Here is a 20,211-nt window from a genome sequence, read left to right on the forward strand (position 1 = left end):
TCGTTCCACGATGTCCTGCTCCCGTTACCAGCCTGCTGCAAGCAGGAGCAGGCTGGTAACTATGGTAAACATCGGGTTACTAAGTGCGCGTGTGCCCCTAGTAACCCGCTGTTTACCATGGATACGACTCTGCTACGGTGTGCTGGAGCCTCCGCTCACCGTAGCAGAGTGGTATCTATGGTAAACAGCAGGTTACTAAGTGCGCGCGTGCCCCTAGTAACCCGATATTTACCATGGTTACCAGCCAGATCGTTGGTCCCGCTGGTCACACACAGCGATGTGTGCTGGCCAGCGGGAGGCCAACGACCAAAAAATGGTCCAGGACACTTTGCAACGATCAGCGACCTCACAGCAGGGGCCTGATCGTTGCAAAGTGTCACACATAGCGACATCGCTGGTGAGGTCGCTGGTGAGTCACCAAAACCGTGACACAGCAGCGATCTCGCTAGCGATATCGCTTAGTGTGACGGGGCCTTAAGGGTCTGGTAATTCTTCAACAAGGTCAAGATCTAGTCAGAGGAAATCACATAAAAATTTTTTCGGACAACAGGACGACGATCACCTTTCTTCGTCGCAGGGAGGCCCCAAAGGAATATAGTTGCAGATGCTAGCAACACAAATCTTCCAGTGGGCTGAAGTGAATGTTCTTTCGGTGTCAGCAATTCACCTCAAAGGATCCGAGAACACAATAGCGGACTACCTCAGCAGAGAGAAAGTCTGGTCCTCTGAGTGGGAGCTGAACCCAGATGTCTTCAAGCAAATAATCCAGAAATGGGGCTTGCCCTCCATAGATTTGTTTGCTACCAAAAAGAACAGAAAGCTCCGGCGATTGTTCTCCATCAAACCGGGCAACAACCCGGAAGGGGTAGACGCTCTCTCTCAGCCCTGGGGAAGAGATCTTGTATATGCCTTCCCTCCAATGCCCCTAATCTCGAGAGTATTGAGAAAGATAAGACAGGAGCAGACAACTTTGGCCTAAGAAGAGCTGGTTTCCGTTGTTACAACAAATGTCGATGGATCACCCATTTATTCTTCCATCCCGGGTAGACCTTCTGTCTCAGGGTCCCTTGTATTATCAAGATGCCATCTTCTCCAGTTAACAGCGTGGATCCTGAAAGGCGCATCCTAGCTTCCAAGGGCTTATCGGATCGTGTAATCTCGACTTTGCAAGCCAGCAGAAAAGAGATAACATCAACCATATACTCCCAGGTGTGGAAGCACTTTTGCTTATTTACAGGAGAATGAGGCATGGGCTTAGATAAGCCCGACATCCCTAAAATTCTAGACTTTCTCCAACAAGGATTTGATAAAGGCCTTAGGCCGAACACATGAAAAGTGCATATTTCTGCCCTGAGTTCTTTCCTAGACTATCCCTTAGCAGACCACCCATGGATATCAAAGTTTACCAGAGCAATCTCTCGCCTAAAACCTACGCTTAGAAATCTTGTATCATCATGGGACCTAAACCTAGTGTTAGTAGCCTTATGTAAATCTCCATTTGAGCCTATGGAGCAGTCAGGGATAGATCTACTCTCCATGAAAACAGTTTTTCTGGTAGCAGTCACCACGGCAAAACTGGTATGGGAAATCCAAGCACTCTCAATTCTAGATCCTTACCTGAAAGTACTAGACAGATTGGTTCTCAGATTGGATCCCTTTTTCCTTCCCAAAGTGGTATCCAAGGCCAGCTTGAACCAGGAAATAATCTTACCATCTTTTTGCCAATCTCTAAAAAACGACAAAGAAAAATCGTTTCATACTCTGGACATCAGGAGATCAGTCATTTACTATATGGAAGAAACAGCTCCCTGGAGACTGGACTCGAATCTGTTCCTCCAATATTCAGGAGCAAACAAAAGCAAGAAAGCCTCTAAACCAACCTTAACAAGATGGATAACCAAAACTATCACTCTTGCATATGAGTCAGAGAAAAAGGACAGCCAATTTCCGTTAGAGCTCACTCCACTAGAGCAGTTTCTACCTCTTGGGCAGAGAAGGCAGGAGCATTGATAGAACAAATCTGCCAGGCAGCAACTTGGTCTAATATTTCTACCTTTAGCAAACACTATAAATTAGATAGTCTGTCCAGCCAAAAGCTAGCTTATGGTCGTAAGGTTCTGCAAGCGGTAGTCCCACCCTAATGACCGTTTTGATTTGGTATTACTCCTGTCGTGCTGTCATGATGGACGAACTGGTAAAATAGGAATTATTCCTACCGTTAATTACGTTTCCAGGAGTCCATCATGACAGCACCGTTATATTCCCTCCCCTACTCTTTATGTTAATGTGAATGTAACATTGGTGAATTTAATAAAATAGAGTTGCATCCATCCTGGTGTGGTAATTAGTACAAACACTGAGGATGAGGTGTGTGTGTGTGTGTGGGGGGCCTTTTAACGTCTCATGTGTTTCCTGTCCCTGGAAGGTCAGAGGAACTAACTCCTGTCGTGCTGTCATGATGGACTCCTGGAAACGTAATTAACGGTAGGAATAATTCCTATTTTCACGGCTCCATGTTATAAACTTCTGTGAAGCACCTGGGGGTTCAAGGTACTCACCACACATCTAGATAAGTTCCCTGATGGGTCTAGTTTCCAAAATGGTGTCACTTGTGGGGGGTTTCCACTGTTTAGACACATCAGGGGCTCTCCAAATGCAACATGGCGTCCGCTAATTATTGAAGCAAATTTTACATTCAAAACGTTAAATAGCGCTCCTTCCCTTCCGAACCCTGCCATGTGCCCAACAGTGGTTTTCCCCCACATTGGGGTATCGGCTTACTCAGGAGAAATTTCACAACAAACTGCATGGTGCAATTTCTCCTGTTACCCTTATTAAAATGTTAAATTTGGGGCTGAAAAACATTTTTGTGGGAAAAATGTGAAAATTTAATTTTTACGGCTCAATGTTATAAACTTCTGTGAAGCACCTGGGGGTTCAAGGTGCTCACCACACATCTAGATAAGTTCCCTGAGGGGTCTAGTTTCCAAAATTGTGTCGCTTGTGGGGGGTTTCCACTGTTTAGGCACATCAGGGGCTCCCCAAACGCAATATGGCGTCCGCTAATTATTCAAACAAATTTTACATTCAAAAAGTCAAATGGCGCTCCTTCCCTTCCAAACCCTGCCGTGTGCCCAAACAGTGGTTTTCCCCCACATATAGGGTATCTGCGTGCTCAGGGGAAATTGCACAACAAATTTTTGGGTCCATTTTTTCCTGTTACACCTGCGAAAATAAAAAAAATTGGGTCTAAAGTAACATTTTTGTGAAAAAAGTTAAATGTTCATTTTTTTCTTCCACATTCCAAAAATTCCTGTGAAGCACCTGAAGGGTTAATAAACTTCTTGAATGTGGTTTTGAGCACCTTGAGGGGTGCAGTTTTTAGAATGGTGTCACTTTTGGGTATTTTCTGTCACAAAGACCCCTCAAAGTGACTTCAAATGTGATGTCGTTTCTAAAAAAATGTTTTTGTAAATTTTGTTGGAAAAATTAGAAATCGCTGGTCAACTTTTAACCCTTATAGCTCCCTAATAAAAAAAAAAATTGGTTCCAAAATTGTGTTGATGTAAAGTAGACATGTGGGAAATGTTATTTATTAACTATTTTGTGTGACATACAGTACAGACCAAAAGTTTGGACACACCTTCTCATTTAAAGATTTTTCTGTATTTTCCTGACTATGAAAATTGTAAATTCACACTGAAGGCATCAAAACTGTGAATTAACACATGTGGAATTATATACTTAACAAAAAAGTGTGAAACAACTGAAAATATGTCTTATATTCTAGGTTTTTCAAAGTAGCCACCTTTTGCTTTGATGACTGCTTTGCACACTATTGGCATTCTCTTGATGAGCTTCAAGAGGTAGTCACCGGAAATGGTCTTCCAACAATCTTGAAGGAGTTCCCAGAGATGCTTAGCACTTGTTGGCCCTTTTGCCTTCACTCTGCGGTCCAGCTCACCCCAAACCATCTCGATTGGGTTCAGGTCTGGTGACTGTGGAGGCCAGGTCATCTAGCGTAGCACCCCATCACTCTCCTTCTTGGTCAAATAGCCCTTACACAGCCTGGAGGTGTGTTTGGGGTCATTGTCCTGTTGAAAAATAAATGATGGTCCAACTAAACGCAAACCGGATGGAATAGCATGCTGCTGCAAGATGCTGTGGTAGCCATGCTGGTTCAGTATGCCTTCAATTTTGAATAAATCCCCAACAGTGTCACCAGCAAAGCACCCCCACACCATCACACCTCCTCCTCCATGCTTCACGATGGGAACCAGGCATGTAGAGTCCATCCGTTCACCTTTTCTGCGTCGCACAAAGACATGGTGGTTGGAACCAAAGATCTCAAATTTGGACTCATCAGACCAAAGCATAGATTTCCACTGGTCTAATGTCCATTCCTTGTGTTCTTTAGCCCAAACCAGTCTCTTCTGCTTGTTGCCTGTCCTTAGCCGTGGTTTCCTAGCAGCTATTTTACCATGAAGGCCTGCTGCACAAAGTCTCCTCTTAACAGTTGTTGAAGAGATGTGTCTCCTGCTAGAACTCTGTGTGGCATTGACCTGGTCTCTAATCTGAGCTGCTGTTAACCTGCGATTTCTGAGGCTGGTGACTCAGATAAACGTATCCTCAGAAGCAGAGGTGACTCTTGGTTTTCCTTTCCTGGGGCTGTCCTCATGTGAGCCAGTTTCTTTGTAGCGCTTGATGGTTTTTGCAACTGCACTTGGGGACACTTTCAAAGTTTTCCCAATTTTTGTCACTGACTGACCTTCATTTCTTAAAGTAATGATGGCCACTCGTTTTTCTTTACTTAGCTGCTTTGTTCTTGCCATAATACAAATTCTAACAGTCTATTCAGTAGGACTATCAGCTGTGTATCCACCAGACTTCTGCACAACACAACTGATGGTCCCAACCCCTTTTATAAGGCAATAAATCCCACTTATTAAACCTGACAGGGCACACCTGTGAAGTGAAAACCATTTCCGGTGACTACCTCTTGAAGCTCATCAAGAGAATGCCAAGAGTGTGCAAAGCAGTCATCAAAGCAAAAGGTGGCTACTTTGAAGAACCTAGAATATAAGACATATTTTCAGTTCTTTCACACTTTTTTGTTAAGTATATAATTCCACATGTGTTAATTCATAGTTTTGATGTCTTCAATGTGAATGTACAATTTTCATAGTCATGAAAATACAGAAAAATCTTTAAATGAGAAGGTGTGTCCAAACTTTTGGTCTGTACTGTATCTCTCTGATTTAAGGGCATAAAAATTCAAATTTTGAAATTTGCAAAATGTTCAAAATTTTTGCCAAATTTCCGTTTTTTTCACAAATAACTGCAAGTGATATCGAGTAAATTTTACCACTAACATGAAGTACAATATGTCACAAAAAAAACATTCTCAGAATCAGGGGGATCCGTTGAAGCGTTCCAGAGTAATTACCTCATGAAGTGACAGTGGTCAGAATTGTAAAAATTAGCCTGGTCATTAACGTGCAAACCACCCTCGGGGGTAAAAGGGTTAAAGGGGTTTCCAGGACTAACATATTGATAACGTATCAATAGATCAATAATAGATCTGTTGGAGTCCAACACCTGTGCCCCCACTGATCAGCTGTGATCTACTTCGGTGATGGGAGGATGTAAACAATATATGGAGTGGGAACAGCGCGATTTCATATGTTATTTAGGGGGCACTGGCAGGTACTGATCTTTATCTCCTTTTCAAGTTCATGTATTGGGGTGCTGGTTGTTGGACCCTCACTGAATTGATAGGTCATTAATATATCACGGATAGGTGATAATCAGGTTAGTCTCCCTTTATACTGTTTTCCTCACTCCATTGCCTCCTAATTAATACCTAGCAATAAAGAAAAAAGCTCCAGTAATAATCATCCAAAGTAATGTATGGGATGGCACCTAAATAAAAAATTAAACAAAACAACCTAACAGAGAAGAGCAGGAAGTCCACTAAAATCCACAATAGAAATCTTTATTTAAATATAATAAAAGTCCAAATGACATTAAAAATATGAACAATGTAATTCTACGAGGGAAACATTACTCTCTTACTAAAAGATACAATTTCATGTGTAAGAAAAATATTTCAATAAACCTCCAATAAAGTGGAGTGAATCATAAAGTGCCAGTGCAATAATGTCCATAAGTAAAATGAAAATTACATGCAAGGTAAAAGTGTCCCAAAAATAAACAACGTAAAAGAATATAACCACAAAGCAAAAGTGACACACTTGAAGCTAGATGTAAAGACCATGTACAGAGAAATGAAGAAGGGTTAATAAGAAAAGGTAACAAATAGAGTAAGATGCTTAGTACAAAGAAATATCTTCTAATGACATAACAGAGATAATAAAGTGCATGGACACAAGTAAATTAGTAACTCTCATATGAGTCATAATGTAGGTAGGAAAGGGGGGAAGAGAGCTCACGATGCTGTATAGTCCATATATCCCGGTTGTAGACTGTGTGGAGGGTGCCTGGTCCTGCTGGTGAAGCATAGCCAATGGTAGAAGAAAGAAAATGAGTGCGAAACTTCCATCCAACGATTAAATAAAATAGGAACTGTATTGAAAAAACATAAAACCTTTGGAATCCAAATCACATGTAATTTGGATTCCAAAGGTGTTATGTTTTTTCAATAAAGTTCCTATTTTATTTAATCGTTGGATGGTTCATGAATCATAATGGTGAACAATATACCGCAAGTAAAGAGGAAAGTGCAGATGCAGTAAAAAGCAAGGTAGAATGTATAGGTAAACAAATAATGGAAAAGTCACTACAAATAAGAGAATTGTTATGGCCAAGTATAAAATGGAGAAAATAGCCATACATCATCATGGCTCCTGTGACTGTTTTACACTCACTGGATTGGCAGGTACAGGATATATTAAGCTGCCTTTCTCATGACACAACCCCTGACAAAGCAGGGTGAAACACATGCTGGAGAGCAAGGACACTTAACTGCTTTTAATGCCAATGCAGGCATTTATTAATTTAACTTTATATAGACTAGTTGAAAAGAATAATTCAATTATTTGTAGTGACTTTTTCATTATATGTATACCTATACATTCTATCTAAACTATATTTGCCTTGTTTACTGCTTCTACACTTTACTTTTTACTTATATTGATCACTATTATCAATCATATATGAGTTATTTATTTACTTCTGTGTCCATGCATTTTATCATCTCATTTGAAGATATTTTTACACTAAGCACCGTAATATTTTATTTGTTACCTTTTCTTATTAGCCATTCTTCTTTTAGGCACCTTTAGTCATTCTGTGTCATATGTGGTATTTTCATCTAATGCAAGTGTGTCACTTTTTATACTTCTGCTTTGTTAGTGTTTTCTTATACCCTGTTTGTTTTTTTGTGTGTGTGTGGGGGGGTACTTTTCCCTTACATGTGATTGACACTTTATTTCTGGATATTATTGCACTGGCACCTTATGCTTTACTGACACTTTATTGGAGGTACATATTTTTCTTATACATGAAATATTTTATTTTAGCAAGTGTGTATTTTTTTGTGTTTTTTTTGTGCACTTGTTTCTCTTCCCTTTTGAGTTGTTTTGTCGAATTTGTACTTTTTACACTCCCCACTGCAAGCAAGGACACAGAATGTCAAAATGGTGCCTATACAAAGTGTAACTTGTCTGGCAAAAAATTAGCCCTCATACAATAATATCGACAGAAAAATAAAAAGTTAAAGCGCTTGGTTTGACTTGAAGAGCAAAATGACTACTACTAAACATCCAAAATAGATTAGTTCTCATGGCTTAAAGAGTAGTATAATTTATGATGATCAGTATATGCTGTAAGATACATGTTTTCTGGAGTTTTTTTTTTTCTGCATTCTGCAAAAAAGCAAAGCCATATACAGAGGAATAAAAAGGAAGAATGGTATGATTGTTGGTGTGCAAAAAAGAAAAATATAAAGATTGTTTTGGTCCTTAAGGAGTTTAATTTCTTGATTTACAAAGTAGTTGATAGCGATTATTATTTATAATTTATGTTGGTAGATGATGATTTTATATTTGCTGTAACTTATTTTGGATAGTTACCGAAAGAAAAAAAAATACTTTGTTGAATTACTATAATTTTTTATTTATATCTGTTTTTATCCTCAGTGTATGACTGTACCAAGAGCTTGGATGGACAAATTATTTTATTCCCAGAGTGTGCAGTAGACAATACTGATAACACACAGGATTTTACAGAACATATAAATCACATTGGGGAAAAACCCTTTTCTTGTTCGGAATGCGGGGGATGTTTTACTCAGAAATTAGGTCTGGGAAAACAAGACACAATTCACACTGGAGAAAAGTCATTTTTATGTTTGGATTGTGGGAAGTATTTCATTCCCAGGTCATCTGTTGCTGAACATCAAAGGAGTCACACAAGAGAGAAGACCTTTACATACTCAGCATGTGGAAACAGTATTACTAAAAAATGTAATCTAAATGATCATCATGGGATTCACACAGAGGAGAAGCCATTTCTGTGTTCACAATGTGGGAGTTGTTTTACCAAGAAACCTTCTCTTAATGAGCATAAAAGAATTCACACATGGGAGGAGAGATTTTCTGGGTCCAAATGCAAGAAATATTTGCCCCAAAAATCTGGTTTCTTTAAACTTTACCTAAGTCAGACAGGGGAAAAAACACATTCCTGTATTCGTTGTGACAAGTGTCTTTCCAAAAAACTAACTCTTGTTGACCATCAAAGGCTACAGACAGGGGAAAAGCCATTTTCATGTTTTGAATGTGGGAAATATTTTAGCAAAAAAACTGGACTTATCGAACATCAAAAAATTCACACTGGAGAGAAGCCATATTCATGCCCTGAATGTGGGTCAAGTTTTACTAACAAAGCAGGTCTTGTTAGACATCAAAAAATTCACACTGGGCAGAAGCCATTCTCATGTGCGGAATGTGGGAAATGTTTTGCCCAGAAATCAAATCTTGTTAATCATAAGAAAACTCACACTGGGGAGAAGCCATTTCCATGTTCTGAATGTGGAAAACGTTTTACCAAGAAGTCTAGTCTTACTGAACATCAGAAAATTCACAGAGGGGAGAAGCCATTTCCATGTGTGAAGTGTGGAAAGTGTTTTACTTATAAAACGGGTCTTATTTATCATCTGAGAACTCACACAGGCGAGAAGCCATTTTCATGTTCAGGCTGTGGAAAATGTTTTACCCAAAAATCAAGTCTAATTAAGCATCACAAAATTCACACAAGGGAGAAAACTCCCTTAGATTCCAATGGGAACGAAATCATAACCACAGTTAAAGTATAAAATCTGGTTCTTCTCAGACTTTAACAAGTCTTTCCTATTTTATTTGGACAAGATTGCAGTCAGTTAGCAATTCATAACTTATACATGACTCTGGTCAACAGTTGGCTTTTAGGCAAAGGACAGTAAGTGCTGGATGGAGCCTGTTTTTTGTATGTACACATTGATGCTGACAGATACCCTTGATCTTCCAGATGGTCTAAATTCTGGGCCAAAACATCACTATTTTATTTATTGGATTGCCAAAATAAAAATCTCATCTACACATTTTGGAGTGGCAATTATCTTTACATTTTTGATTCAATGAGGTGGACCCCTTCTTGATCTCCAGATTCCCTCCACAAAAGTTCTGTATATCTATTACTATGTTGATTCTCTTGATCAACAGTCTTTTACTTTTAATCAATATTATCAGTGTAACAAGACCATTGGAAAATGTGAACACGTTTTTAATAAAAAGTTTCATGCTCTCTTCCCATCTTGCCTGTTATGTCCCTGACACAGACCTAGAACTAATCTATGTATTTTCCACAGATGAAATACCATAGTAATGTTTTGCTTTTATATCAGCTTATAGTAAATGATATCAATATCAGATCAGTGGTGTTCTGGCAGCAACCAGATGTAAACAATGAAAGCAGCTGGAACAGCCTAGCTCCATTCACTGTATATTGGCAGCCCATATTCAACTGAAAATGCTTGTATTGAAATGTGTGACCTATCCTAAGGTTATTCATTTAATAAGCCTGAAAACCTTTTAATATATAGTGGGGCCGATTCATCAAGACCAGTATTTTGTACACTAGTTATGATGGAGTCCACTGGAGCAAGATGCACCAAATTAATTTAAAAGCATGCACTTCCATCAGACGTGTACCACAATGGAGTATAATATATTTCTGCCATAATTAATGGCACATTTGTTCTGTGTATTCTAATAAATTTAGCAGGTGCACTAGGCCAAACCAACTTCGGCTAAACTCATCCCAAGCTTCAAAGAGCGGAGATGGTGTGAAAATGGTAAAAGTGGCAACGTGTTGCACAGCTATTTTGCAAAAATTTTGCAGCAGTTTTACCCAAGTTTTCATTGTCTCGCCCTAAAAATACTAATAAACCATATATAGATAAACAAGATTACAGACTACTTATTACTCATGGCCTTTACATCACAATATACCCTAGGCAATTTATTTGAAGGGGTTGTCCAGGACTTAGAATAGGTCATCAATATTTGATGAGTGGGGGTGCAACAACCAGCATCCCCGCCGATCAGCTGTTCGTAGTGTCGGCCAGAAGTGCTCAGTTGCAGAGCTGCACAGCTTTGTCAATATATAGCGGCCGGGTACTTAACATCCACCCAGTATTTGAATCAATAGGGGGTGGATGCGGCCACTATACAGTTGATGGAGCTGTGCTATGCAGCTCTGCAACTGAACACTTCCAGACGGAATTGGGAACATCTTATCGGTGGGGGTGGAATGGTATTGGATCTTGGATAAGGTAGCAGCACATGGGGAGGCACATAGGGACAGTCTAAGGTATCTCAAGCCTAAGGGATAGCTGTGAACTGTCCTAGTCAGGATGGGAGTCTTTTGGGTTGACTAGGGCCAGGACAGTTAATAGGGCCCTATTGGGTTGACACTTAGACCTCTGAAGTTTGGTTACAGGAGCCATTTAGACATGGGCTAATATGTGATGACTCCACAGGTCCTTGGGATGGGTGAGATTATTTCATGTTTTTCTCCCATTATTTTTCTATTCAAGGATAAATATGTATACTTAATATGAGGTATTTGACTTTTTATAAGTAAAGTGGGTCTTTGTGGTTACAGACCACCTACTTTAAGACTGACCACTGTCAGTATGAGTATATGTCCTTTAAATGAGTAATTTGCTCAATATTTAGCGTTTGTGGCTATAGACCACCTACTTTAAGACTGACCACTGTCAGTAAGAATATATGTCCTGTTATTGAGTGATTTACTCGACATTTATTTCCTGTCTTTTCCCTCTTTATGTATGTTGGTATGTAGAAATCTGACTATTAACCGTTGGATAGGTGGCTTTTTATAATTAATCCTTTTTGGGACTATGGTTGCAAAGGTATTTTAAATGAGCTTTTAATTAAAGGATACATTTTATATACTCACATTTTGCTTCTACCTACTATCCCGGAGAAGGCGGCGGTAGGCGAGTATATTAACACACACTATACCACATGCACATACAGTGGGGAAAAAAAGTATTTAGTCAGCCACCCATTGTGCAACCTCAAAAAGTCACACTCCAAACTCCACTATGGTGAAGACCAAAGAGCTGTCGAAGGACACCAGAAACAAAATTGTAGCCCTGCACCAGGCTGGGAAGACTGACTCTGCAATAGGCAAGCAGCTTGGTGTGAAAAAATCAACTGTGGGAACAATAGTTAGAAAATGGAAGACATACAAGACCACTGATAATCTCCCTCGATCTGAGGCTCCACACAAAATCTCACCCCGTGGGGTCAAAATGATCTCAAGAATAGTGAGCAAAAATCCCAGAACCACACGGGGGGACCTAGTGAATGACCTGCAGAGAGCTGGGACCAACGTTACATAGGCTACCACCAGTAACACACAACGCTGCCAGGGACTCAGATCCTGCAGTGCCAGACGTATCCCTCTGCTTAAGCCATTACATGTCCGGGCCCGTCTGAAGTTTGCTAGAGAGCATTTGGATGATCCAGAAGAGTATTGGGAGAATGTCATGTGGTCAGATGAAACCAAAGTAGAACTGTTTGGTAGAAACACAACTCATCGTCTTTGGAGGAGAAAGAATGCTGAGTTGCATCCAAAGAACACCATACCTACTGTGAAGCATGGGGGTGGCAACATCATGCTTTGGGGCTGTTGCTCTGCCAAAGGACCAGGACGACTGATCCGTGTACATGAAAGAATGAATGGTGCCATGTATCATGAGATTTTGAGTGCAAACCGTCTTCCACTGGCAAGGGCATTGAAGATGAAACGTGGCTGGACCTTTCAGCATGACAATGATCCCAAGCACACCGCCAGTGGGAGAACTTGCATAATTGGTAGCAGATTAAATACTTTTTTCCCCACTGTATGTTAATTATTTGAAAAAAAGAGCCTACCACACAATGTAGTGTCATCCCTAAAAAAATCTAATTAATAATTGTAAGATATGTGGTAGGTCTTGAAACAGGGGGATATAGAGGTCTTTTTGTAATAGGCATGTGGTGCAATAATAACGGAAATCGCTCCTTCTACCATACTTCCTACAAACCTAGCATATTTTTGGGGATATCTTTGGCTGGGAGTGGGGGAACAGGTTGAATAAAATGTCACTCTGAAAGTCTCCAGATATCCTCAGACTTGTAGACTGCCCTGTACCCTGCCCAATCAAATAGGAGACACTTTTCTGCAAATTCAGGAGAATTGTCGAGTGCATGCTGCTTGAGACTTTTTATATAATACAAAGATGTAGTAGGTAAAAATCTGGATAAGGTAGATTACTACTCTTTTGTATGTGGCCCTGGTCTTCTGCTTCATCAGATAAGGTTGACCTGATCTAGAGGTCTGCACCTCACAAAAATGTTTTGTAGTCTGTTACACAGACTGGTTTCTTTCCTGGAGGCGCTCCTGTCTCTGACTGTCACAATGGTGTCTATATGCAGTGTGATGAGCACGTAGGTGTCTTTTTGGTCATTCCCCTTCACTGCAAGAAGTTAGCAACTTGCAAGTGTGAATGACGCCCCCTTCTCGAAATGTCAAATAGATATACAGGCTTTTTGAGTCAGGGCAATGTGGTGTACACTACAACTATACAAGCAGCAACAAAGCCAATAATAGCGCCATCGACTGACCACATCTACATCAGTGGTCAGCAGATTATTATCCTGCTACGGACCATACAGGAGAGTACCCTTTGCTGTTGAGTGACAGCTGCAGTGCCTATACAGGAGACCTCTTGAGCCTTCACTCGAGAGCAGAGAGAAGGGGCAGAGGAGAATCCAGATCCTCACACATTTGCCCCCACCCCCTCATACTTTCATCTCTTCACACATTTACCCACTCCCTCCATACTGTTGTCTCCTCCCCATTTACCCCCTTTCTCTATACTGTTGTTTCCCCACACATCCCCCTTCAATAAAACTCCTGTGTCTTGGGCTCTATTGGAGTGCTTACCTTGCTGCCATCCACCTCCTATGCGGTGCAGTTGTGAGGACAGCTGCATAATCAGATGACCTGATTACGCTGCTGATATCGCCGTAACCTGGAAGTGTCGACAGTCAGGGCTTTAGGCACGAGCCTGAAAGACACAAGACACAAGATACAACAGCCAGGGATACACCTGACGGTGCCTCCATGATGTCTGCACCCGGGGCAAATGCCCTGCCTACCCCACTACTCTAGATACGCCCTAGTGATGACATTTCCTATCAAGGCATTTAGCAGATTGAAACGTAGACTTCTGATTTATCCGTCTTGTACAAGTATCAAAAGGATATTATTTATCTTCCTTACCCCTCCTCTAGCTGTGTCAGTTTTGACAAGTAAAAAATTGCTACCAGAGTCCATTAGATGGTTAGGTGCTAGTTTAGGGCTGACACTACAATGTGACTACTATGGACCAAATATACTACTAAATGGTTGATAGTATGTAATTATATTTGCCAACTCTGGCAGCCATCTTTTTGAGAGATATGCACCTGCGACATGCATAGGCATGATTCCTCAGTCTGTTTTGCAACTTGTGAATAGATGACACGGCTCTGTCTGATGATTGAGCATCCCAGCTTCACGCACAAGAAATCTTCTTAGTGTTGGTTTCCAGGAGGCTTCTTAAGAGGTCACGGTGCCCATCGAAGAGTTGGCAAGTTTATATTTAAAGGGGCTGTACCAAGATTGAAAGTTATCCCCTATCTTTGAGACTTCCCTATCGCAGTGGATCCAACTGCTGAATCTCCCATTGATCCCAAGAACCGGGATTCTGAAGAGACCCATGTGAATAGAGCGGTGTTCGATCATGCTGAAAATCAGGGATGGATTTATGTAGTATTTCAATAGCAGCTGATGCAGTCCCTTTGCAGAACAACTTGTAAGTAATGTGTGTCACATCGCCTCCATGACCTACTCTTGCGAAGTCTGCTTTTGTCACCAGGCGCCACTGTATTCATTTTGCGGGTGACACTGGTAATGGAGGAATCGTCGAGACAAGAAGCTCCGGGTGGCGCATGCTCTGTCCAGCCTCTGAGATAAGGGCGGCTGGGACCATTAGTGCTGCCTAGTCTGGCAGTATGAGTGTATGTGCTGTCCAGCTTGAGTAATCAGCTCCCTGCTTTGACCAACTGAACAGCACCACATCCTACTAAAGCTTCCAGCTTACTGCTGGTAGCTTCCACATAGTTCTTAGGCTGAGTTCACACGATGCGTTTTTAATGCGTTTCCGCGGCGGTTTTGCAGCTGCGTAAACGCCGCGGAAACGCATTAAAAACGCATGGTAGAAGGGCAGCAATGTTCCCCAATTGAAATCTGCATGTGCTGTGCCCATGATGCGGATTTTTCCGCAGCGTAAACGCTGCGCTCAAAAATCCGCAGCATGTCAATTAATTTTGCGTAAACGCGGCGTTTTCGCCGCCATTGACTTGCATTAGAACGCGCCAATTCCGCAAGACTGCAACTGTACTTGCGTTATTGGCGCGTTCTAATGTGCGGATGGTACCCGAGTGTGGAGAAGATGAGACTCTCCTCCACACCCAGGTACCATTTAAAAAACTGTAAAACAAGAATAAAATAAAAAATAAATGTATACTTACCTTCTGTCGGCCCGCGCACCGCTCCTGCTTGGTTCCCGGCACTTTGCAGTGAGTTGAAGGACCTGCGCTGACGTCAGAGTCATGTGATGGGTCACGTGACGCTGACGTCGGCAGGTCTTTCAATTCAATGTTGCCGGCAAGGGAGAACGGAGTGTAAAGCAGGACTCCGGGGGCCAACAGAAGGTAAGTATACATTTATTTTTTATTTTTACCATTCTCTCGGGTCACACTATATAAATCCATGCTGTTTGCATGGATTTATATAGTGTGACCTAGTTGTCGCAAGCATTTTCCAAGTGATGCTAAAATCGCCTGGAAAGCGCTTGTCAATCTGCATGCGGAAACACACGTGAATCCGCATGTATTCCGCAGGAAAAACGCATGTACAATCCGCATGCGTTTTTTCTGCCAGGGAGATGATGCAGAAATTTTCTGCTTCATTTCTGCATCGTGTGCACATACCCTTATTCTGGATTGCTGCTTCTCAGCTCCAGTTTAGTCTATGGCTATGTTCACACAATGCGGATTTGGTGTTTTTTGTGCGTTTTTTTCCGTTCGGAAATGCAGCAGAAACGCATTGCACATCTTATCACATGACTTCCATGACATTTTGCGTGGATTTTAGGTGAGGAAAAAAACGCAGCATGACCATTTCTTGTGCGTTTCCGCATGCGGATTTGCCTATACAATGCATTGGAAAAACGCATGGCAAATCCGCAAGTAAAAACACTTCAAAAACGCAAGTAAAATCCGCATGCTTTTTTTCTGCCAAGGATATGCACAAATGCTTCGGAAAATTTCTGCTTCATTTCTGCATCATAGGCACATAGCCTTAGGGTATGTGCACACACGTTGTGTTTTCTGCGTATTTGCAGCAGATTTTTACGTCAGTTTTCAGCTGCGTCAGGCAGTACCAGCAAAGTGTATGAGAAACCAGAATTCACTGTTCCCACATGTTGCTTTTTTGTTTACTGCGTATTTTCAGTGAATAGAAAAACGCTGAAAGAAGTGACATGTCACTTCTTTCAGCGTTTTTTCACCCGTAGGAAGTAATGGGGGGATGAAAAAACACTGCAAATACGCAGCAAAAACGCACCTTCTCAGGGGAGGAGATATGTATTTTTGCCTATGTATCCAGCCTTTAGGGACACCCTGTATTACCGTGAGCGGGGGACTTCATCTCCCAGTATTTTCCTGGCTCTCACACAACTGCTGACAATCTATAGAAACCTAGAAAACAATGCAGCCATCACTTTGTACTTTCTTCTCATGATGCACACTACAAAGTTATATTGTGGTACCGAGTTAGCCAGAAAAATCGATGTAAATACTTTTATGCCAAAAATGACAAAAGTATTCTCGGAAAGGTATCACTCAGAGAATACTTTTGTCGTCTTGGGCATAAAAGTATTTACATGGATACTTTCTCCACACAGAAGCAGAGCGCTCATCTCACACAGCTGCTTCTCTCTACTGAGCCCCGCCCCCTGATGTGACGTCACTGCTGGGCTCCACCCTGTCATGTGACTGGTCACATGATGGTGACATCACCACAGGTCCTTCTGCTACTAGAACTAAGCAGCTACCTATCAGGTCCTGGTCGGGTTTGTATGCGCTCACTATTGTACAGATGTTCACTGTCCTAAAGGTCTGAGGTGTGTGCCATGATGTTCTGCAGCAGCTGGAATACGGTGTGTAATACATCCTGCAGCTGCTGTAGATCACTCTTAAAGGGGCAATGCAGGGCAATATGGCTGAGTTCCCACCATGAGTATTTTGGTGCGTTTTTTTCTGCTGTGTATTTTTGTGCACAGCATCTTCCAGTTCCAGCAAAGTGGATGGGATGTATAGAAATGTTATGCCCGCTGTTTTTTTTTAATGCGGCATAAACTGAGCTCTGGTGCGTGTCTCAAATCCGCAACCTCCATTGCTCTTGCGGTAAATATGCCTTTTATTTGCTAATTTTTCCTACAGGCTTGAATGAGATAGGTAAAAACCACATATTTGTCTTTATTTAGTTTCCGCACTAAAAACACATCATCTGCACAAGACTGTATAAAGAAAGCTTTACCCCAGAGAAGAAACAGAAAGTATCAAAAGCAAAACAGCTTTATTTAAAACATGACACAGAAAAGGGAGACAAAAACAGCAGGTGAAAAATGCAATTCAGCTCATTTGTGCAATAATGAGGCAGAAAAACTGCAACATCAAAAACTCCCGAAATCCTCATCTTGGATCTCAGTCAGTCTGTCGTTGATACAGGAGAGTACTTCCGATTTGTATGATTGTGTCTGCAGGAGTAGATGAAAGACGCTGTAGCACCATGTCTGCTTATCCTCAAATCCCGCCATCAGAATGTAATGTTTATAGGATGTGCTCATTGGGCTGTATTAGGCCGGTCACAGATAGCCGTGTTGTAGTTGTACTACATCCTACTGTTCTCCTGAAGGGAGCTTAGGTCGCCATTAAACTTCTGGTCTACGTATTGCGGGTATAGTACCAATGCTATAATAGGATTTGTTTTGGCCAGTCTTTTTGACTCCTCTTCTGTCCACTGCCCTAGGAAATCCATGATCCTTTGCACGAGCAAGGTCAAAATCGAGAAACTAGCAAACCATCACATTCATTATATGTGGCACTGAATAGAAGCAGCATTAACTTTTGAATCAATGCAATGTTTTCATTGTGGCATGACACATACACATCGTGCCATCCCAGTTAATCAAACGTAGAGCTGAGAGCTAAAGAGATTTGCAGGCCTCCTTTCCAGTGGTCACAGATTAGTGATCTGGCCGATGGACCGGAGTCTGTTTCACCTCTTCTGATATAAATAATTAAGGTTTAAATTTCTTCTATTTTTTGCAGGTTCATGATTTTATCCTTCGGCGCTTGTGAGCAGCAGAGGCCACAGTCTCTCACTTTGGGGAGAGAAGAGAGACGCTCCATTCGTCCGTTAAGTCAGTTGCACAAAAACAGGTAAAGGATTTAGTTTTTTAGAACTCTTATCTATCCATTACTTTCTCTTCACTAGCACTGGACTTAATGCAATACTAAACATAGAAAAAAAATGTTCTTGTAATTTCTTGAAAGACTGATGCAGTAAATGCTGTTAAAGAGACAAAATTGTGGTAGTATTACTGTAACCGACAATTAAAGGAGTTGCCCGAAAGTAAAATAATAATAAGTAAAAACATGCTTATTCTCTCTCATTGTAGTTCCAGGTCTCCCAGTGTTTGAGTGATATATCACGTGAGCGCTGCAGCCAATCAAAGATCACTAATGGGCTGCTTCGCTTATTCTTTTCTGGGACAAAACTCAGATAGTCAGAGGAAGCGTGAGAACTGCAGCCAATTAGCAGCCACTGATTGGATACAATATACACATGACATAATAATGTCATGCGAGCATCAGGAGAACGCCATGGGTGCATTAGGGGAGTATAAGCTTTTTTTATTATTATTATTGTACTCTGAGCACTACAGCATTTAAGGAGTGGACACCGCCTTTTGTAAGGACTTTTCCTACGATTTCTTTATACTCCAATTTACACAAAGCAGATCTACAATATTCTAGTTAGGGAGAAATTGTAGTCTTTATTCACATTCTTGTATAACAGCATTCTTTCTGCTTAGGTCTTCCACTGAGAATGGATAAGGATGTAAATGAGAAGACCAAGAGGATATTACACCTTACCTTGGAGATCATCAACCTGCTGACTGGAGAGGTGAGCAATTCTGGGAATTGAAGAAGGAGGTTATGTGATACGACATGGTGTTATGGCTGGAGAGGCGATGAAGTCTGCTTGTGGTTAGATTTATTACCACCCCTTTTCTTGCCAAACAGGATTACACAGTCGTGAAGAAGACATCTGATGAGTGTGTGACACCAAGCAGCTGCCCCATTACTGAGCCTGTGCCTAACTTGGTACATGGAAGGAACAATGACGAGAAGATCCTAAAACTCACCAATAAGATCATTGAGATGCTGACTGGAGAGGTGAGTGCTGCTGGGGCTGGACTGTGTTAGTGTGTATTCAGATTATTACAATGTTTCTATAAGGTTTTAAGGCATCACTACTTTTTGTTGTGAAGGAAAATGACTGTTCAGAAGTATACATGGATGTACACAAGAGCGTCATGAGGAAGACTCATCTGCCCCTCAGTTCCTCAGGTGAGAGACTTTCATTTGTTGGAAAGTAAAGATCAGTTTTGAGAATCACCTTATTACAAGCATCAGTATTAACTTGCAGTATGTATGTCTCTTGTAGATGAGTCATCTAGAAGTTCTACACCAGAGAGTTGTTCCAGCCCTTTCTATATTGAAGATTGTGAAAAAACGAGTAACAATAGCTCACAGAGCGATGAAGTTGAAGTCTCTCGAAAACACAAAGTAGATCTCCAATTTTGTCATTGTAGATGACCTGATTGGATCCTGTTTTCTCTAATTGATGTTCACTAGATCATTATTCAATTATATTTTTCTGTTATTTCTTAGGAAAATGAGCTCTTCGTTATTAAAGTAGAAGCTCTAGAGGAAGATGAGATGTATATGAATGGCGGACAATTGTGCAAGGAGGAAAGAACGACTACAGATAGCCAAGGTAAAAAAAGTGTCTGAACACTGTTCTGTGTGCACACTCGGCGGGAGCAATGTGATCTTGATGTGTGGGTTGCGCACCTCAGAGTTTTTTTTTTTATTCTTTTTTGAGCAATTGGTGGGGATTTCAGGATGCAGGACCCCACCCATCTGCTTGAAATTAAAAGGGCACTCAAATAAAAAGAAAAAAGTTATAAAGGTTTAGTTACTCTTTAACCCCTTCACAACATCTGGCATATATATATACAGTGCATGCCGGAAGCGGGTGTATGGAGCTGGCTCATGCAGCGAGCCCGTACCATACCCAGCAGGTGATGGCCATGCATTACAGCCAGGACCTGCTGCTAACAATCACGGGTCGAGCTCTTGTTAAATGCTGCTATCAATCTCTGTGGTAGGGCTTCAAAAGAGACTGTTATTTCTGGTATATGCAGCGATGCTGTGGCATCGATGCATATAGCACAAG

At 41.2% G+C, this 20,211-nt stretch overlaps 1 protein-coding gene and 1 long non-coding RNA gene across 2 annotated transcripts in view; both read left to right on the forward strand.

Annotated features, from left to right (window-relative positions):
• LOC141271543 (uncharacterized) overlaps positions 1-20,211 on the forward strand; it is a 67,455-nt gene that overhangs the window by 661 nt on the left and 46,583 nt on the right. Inside the window, exons 2-10 of the mRNA XM_073681597.1 lie at positions 660-848; positions 8,160-8,599; positions 8,678-9,328; positions 11,164-11,188; positions 18,782-18,873; positions 18,993-19,145; positions 19,241-19,319; positions 19,417-19,538; positions 19,644-19,749. Coding sequence (XP_073537698.1) covers positions 660-848; positions 8,160-8,599; positions 8,678-9,328; positions 11,164-11,188; positions 18,782-18,873; positions 18,993-19,145; positions 19,241-19,319; positions 19,417-19,538; positions 19,644-19,749 — 1,857 coding nt within the window. The remainder of the gene's footprint in view (positions 1-659; positions 849-8,159; positions 8,600-8,677; positions 9,329-11,163; positions 11,189-18,781; positions 18,874-18,992; positions 19,146-19,240; positions 19,320-19,416; positions 19,539-19,643; positions 19,750-20,211) is intronic.
• Positions 16,652-18,775, forward strand: LOC141273006 (uncharacterized). Its single transcript, XR_012322052.1, has 3 exons — positions 16,652-16,742; positions 18,015-18,125; positions 18,365-18,775. It is a non-coding gene; the product is annotated as an uncharacterized lncRNA (long non-coding RNA).

Source organism: Phyllobates terribilis, unplaced genomic scaffold, assembly GCF_046119375.1.
Source record: "Phyllobates terribilis strain yellow unplaced genomic scaffold, ASM4611937v1 Scaffold_5__5_contigs__length_657084704, whole genome shotgun sequence".
Taxonomy (NCBI): Eukaryota; Metazoa; Chordata; class Amphibia; order Anura; family Dendrobatidae; genus Phyllobates; species Phyllobates terribilis.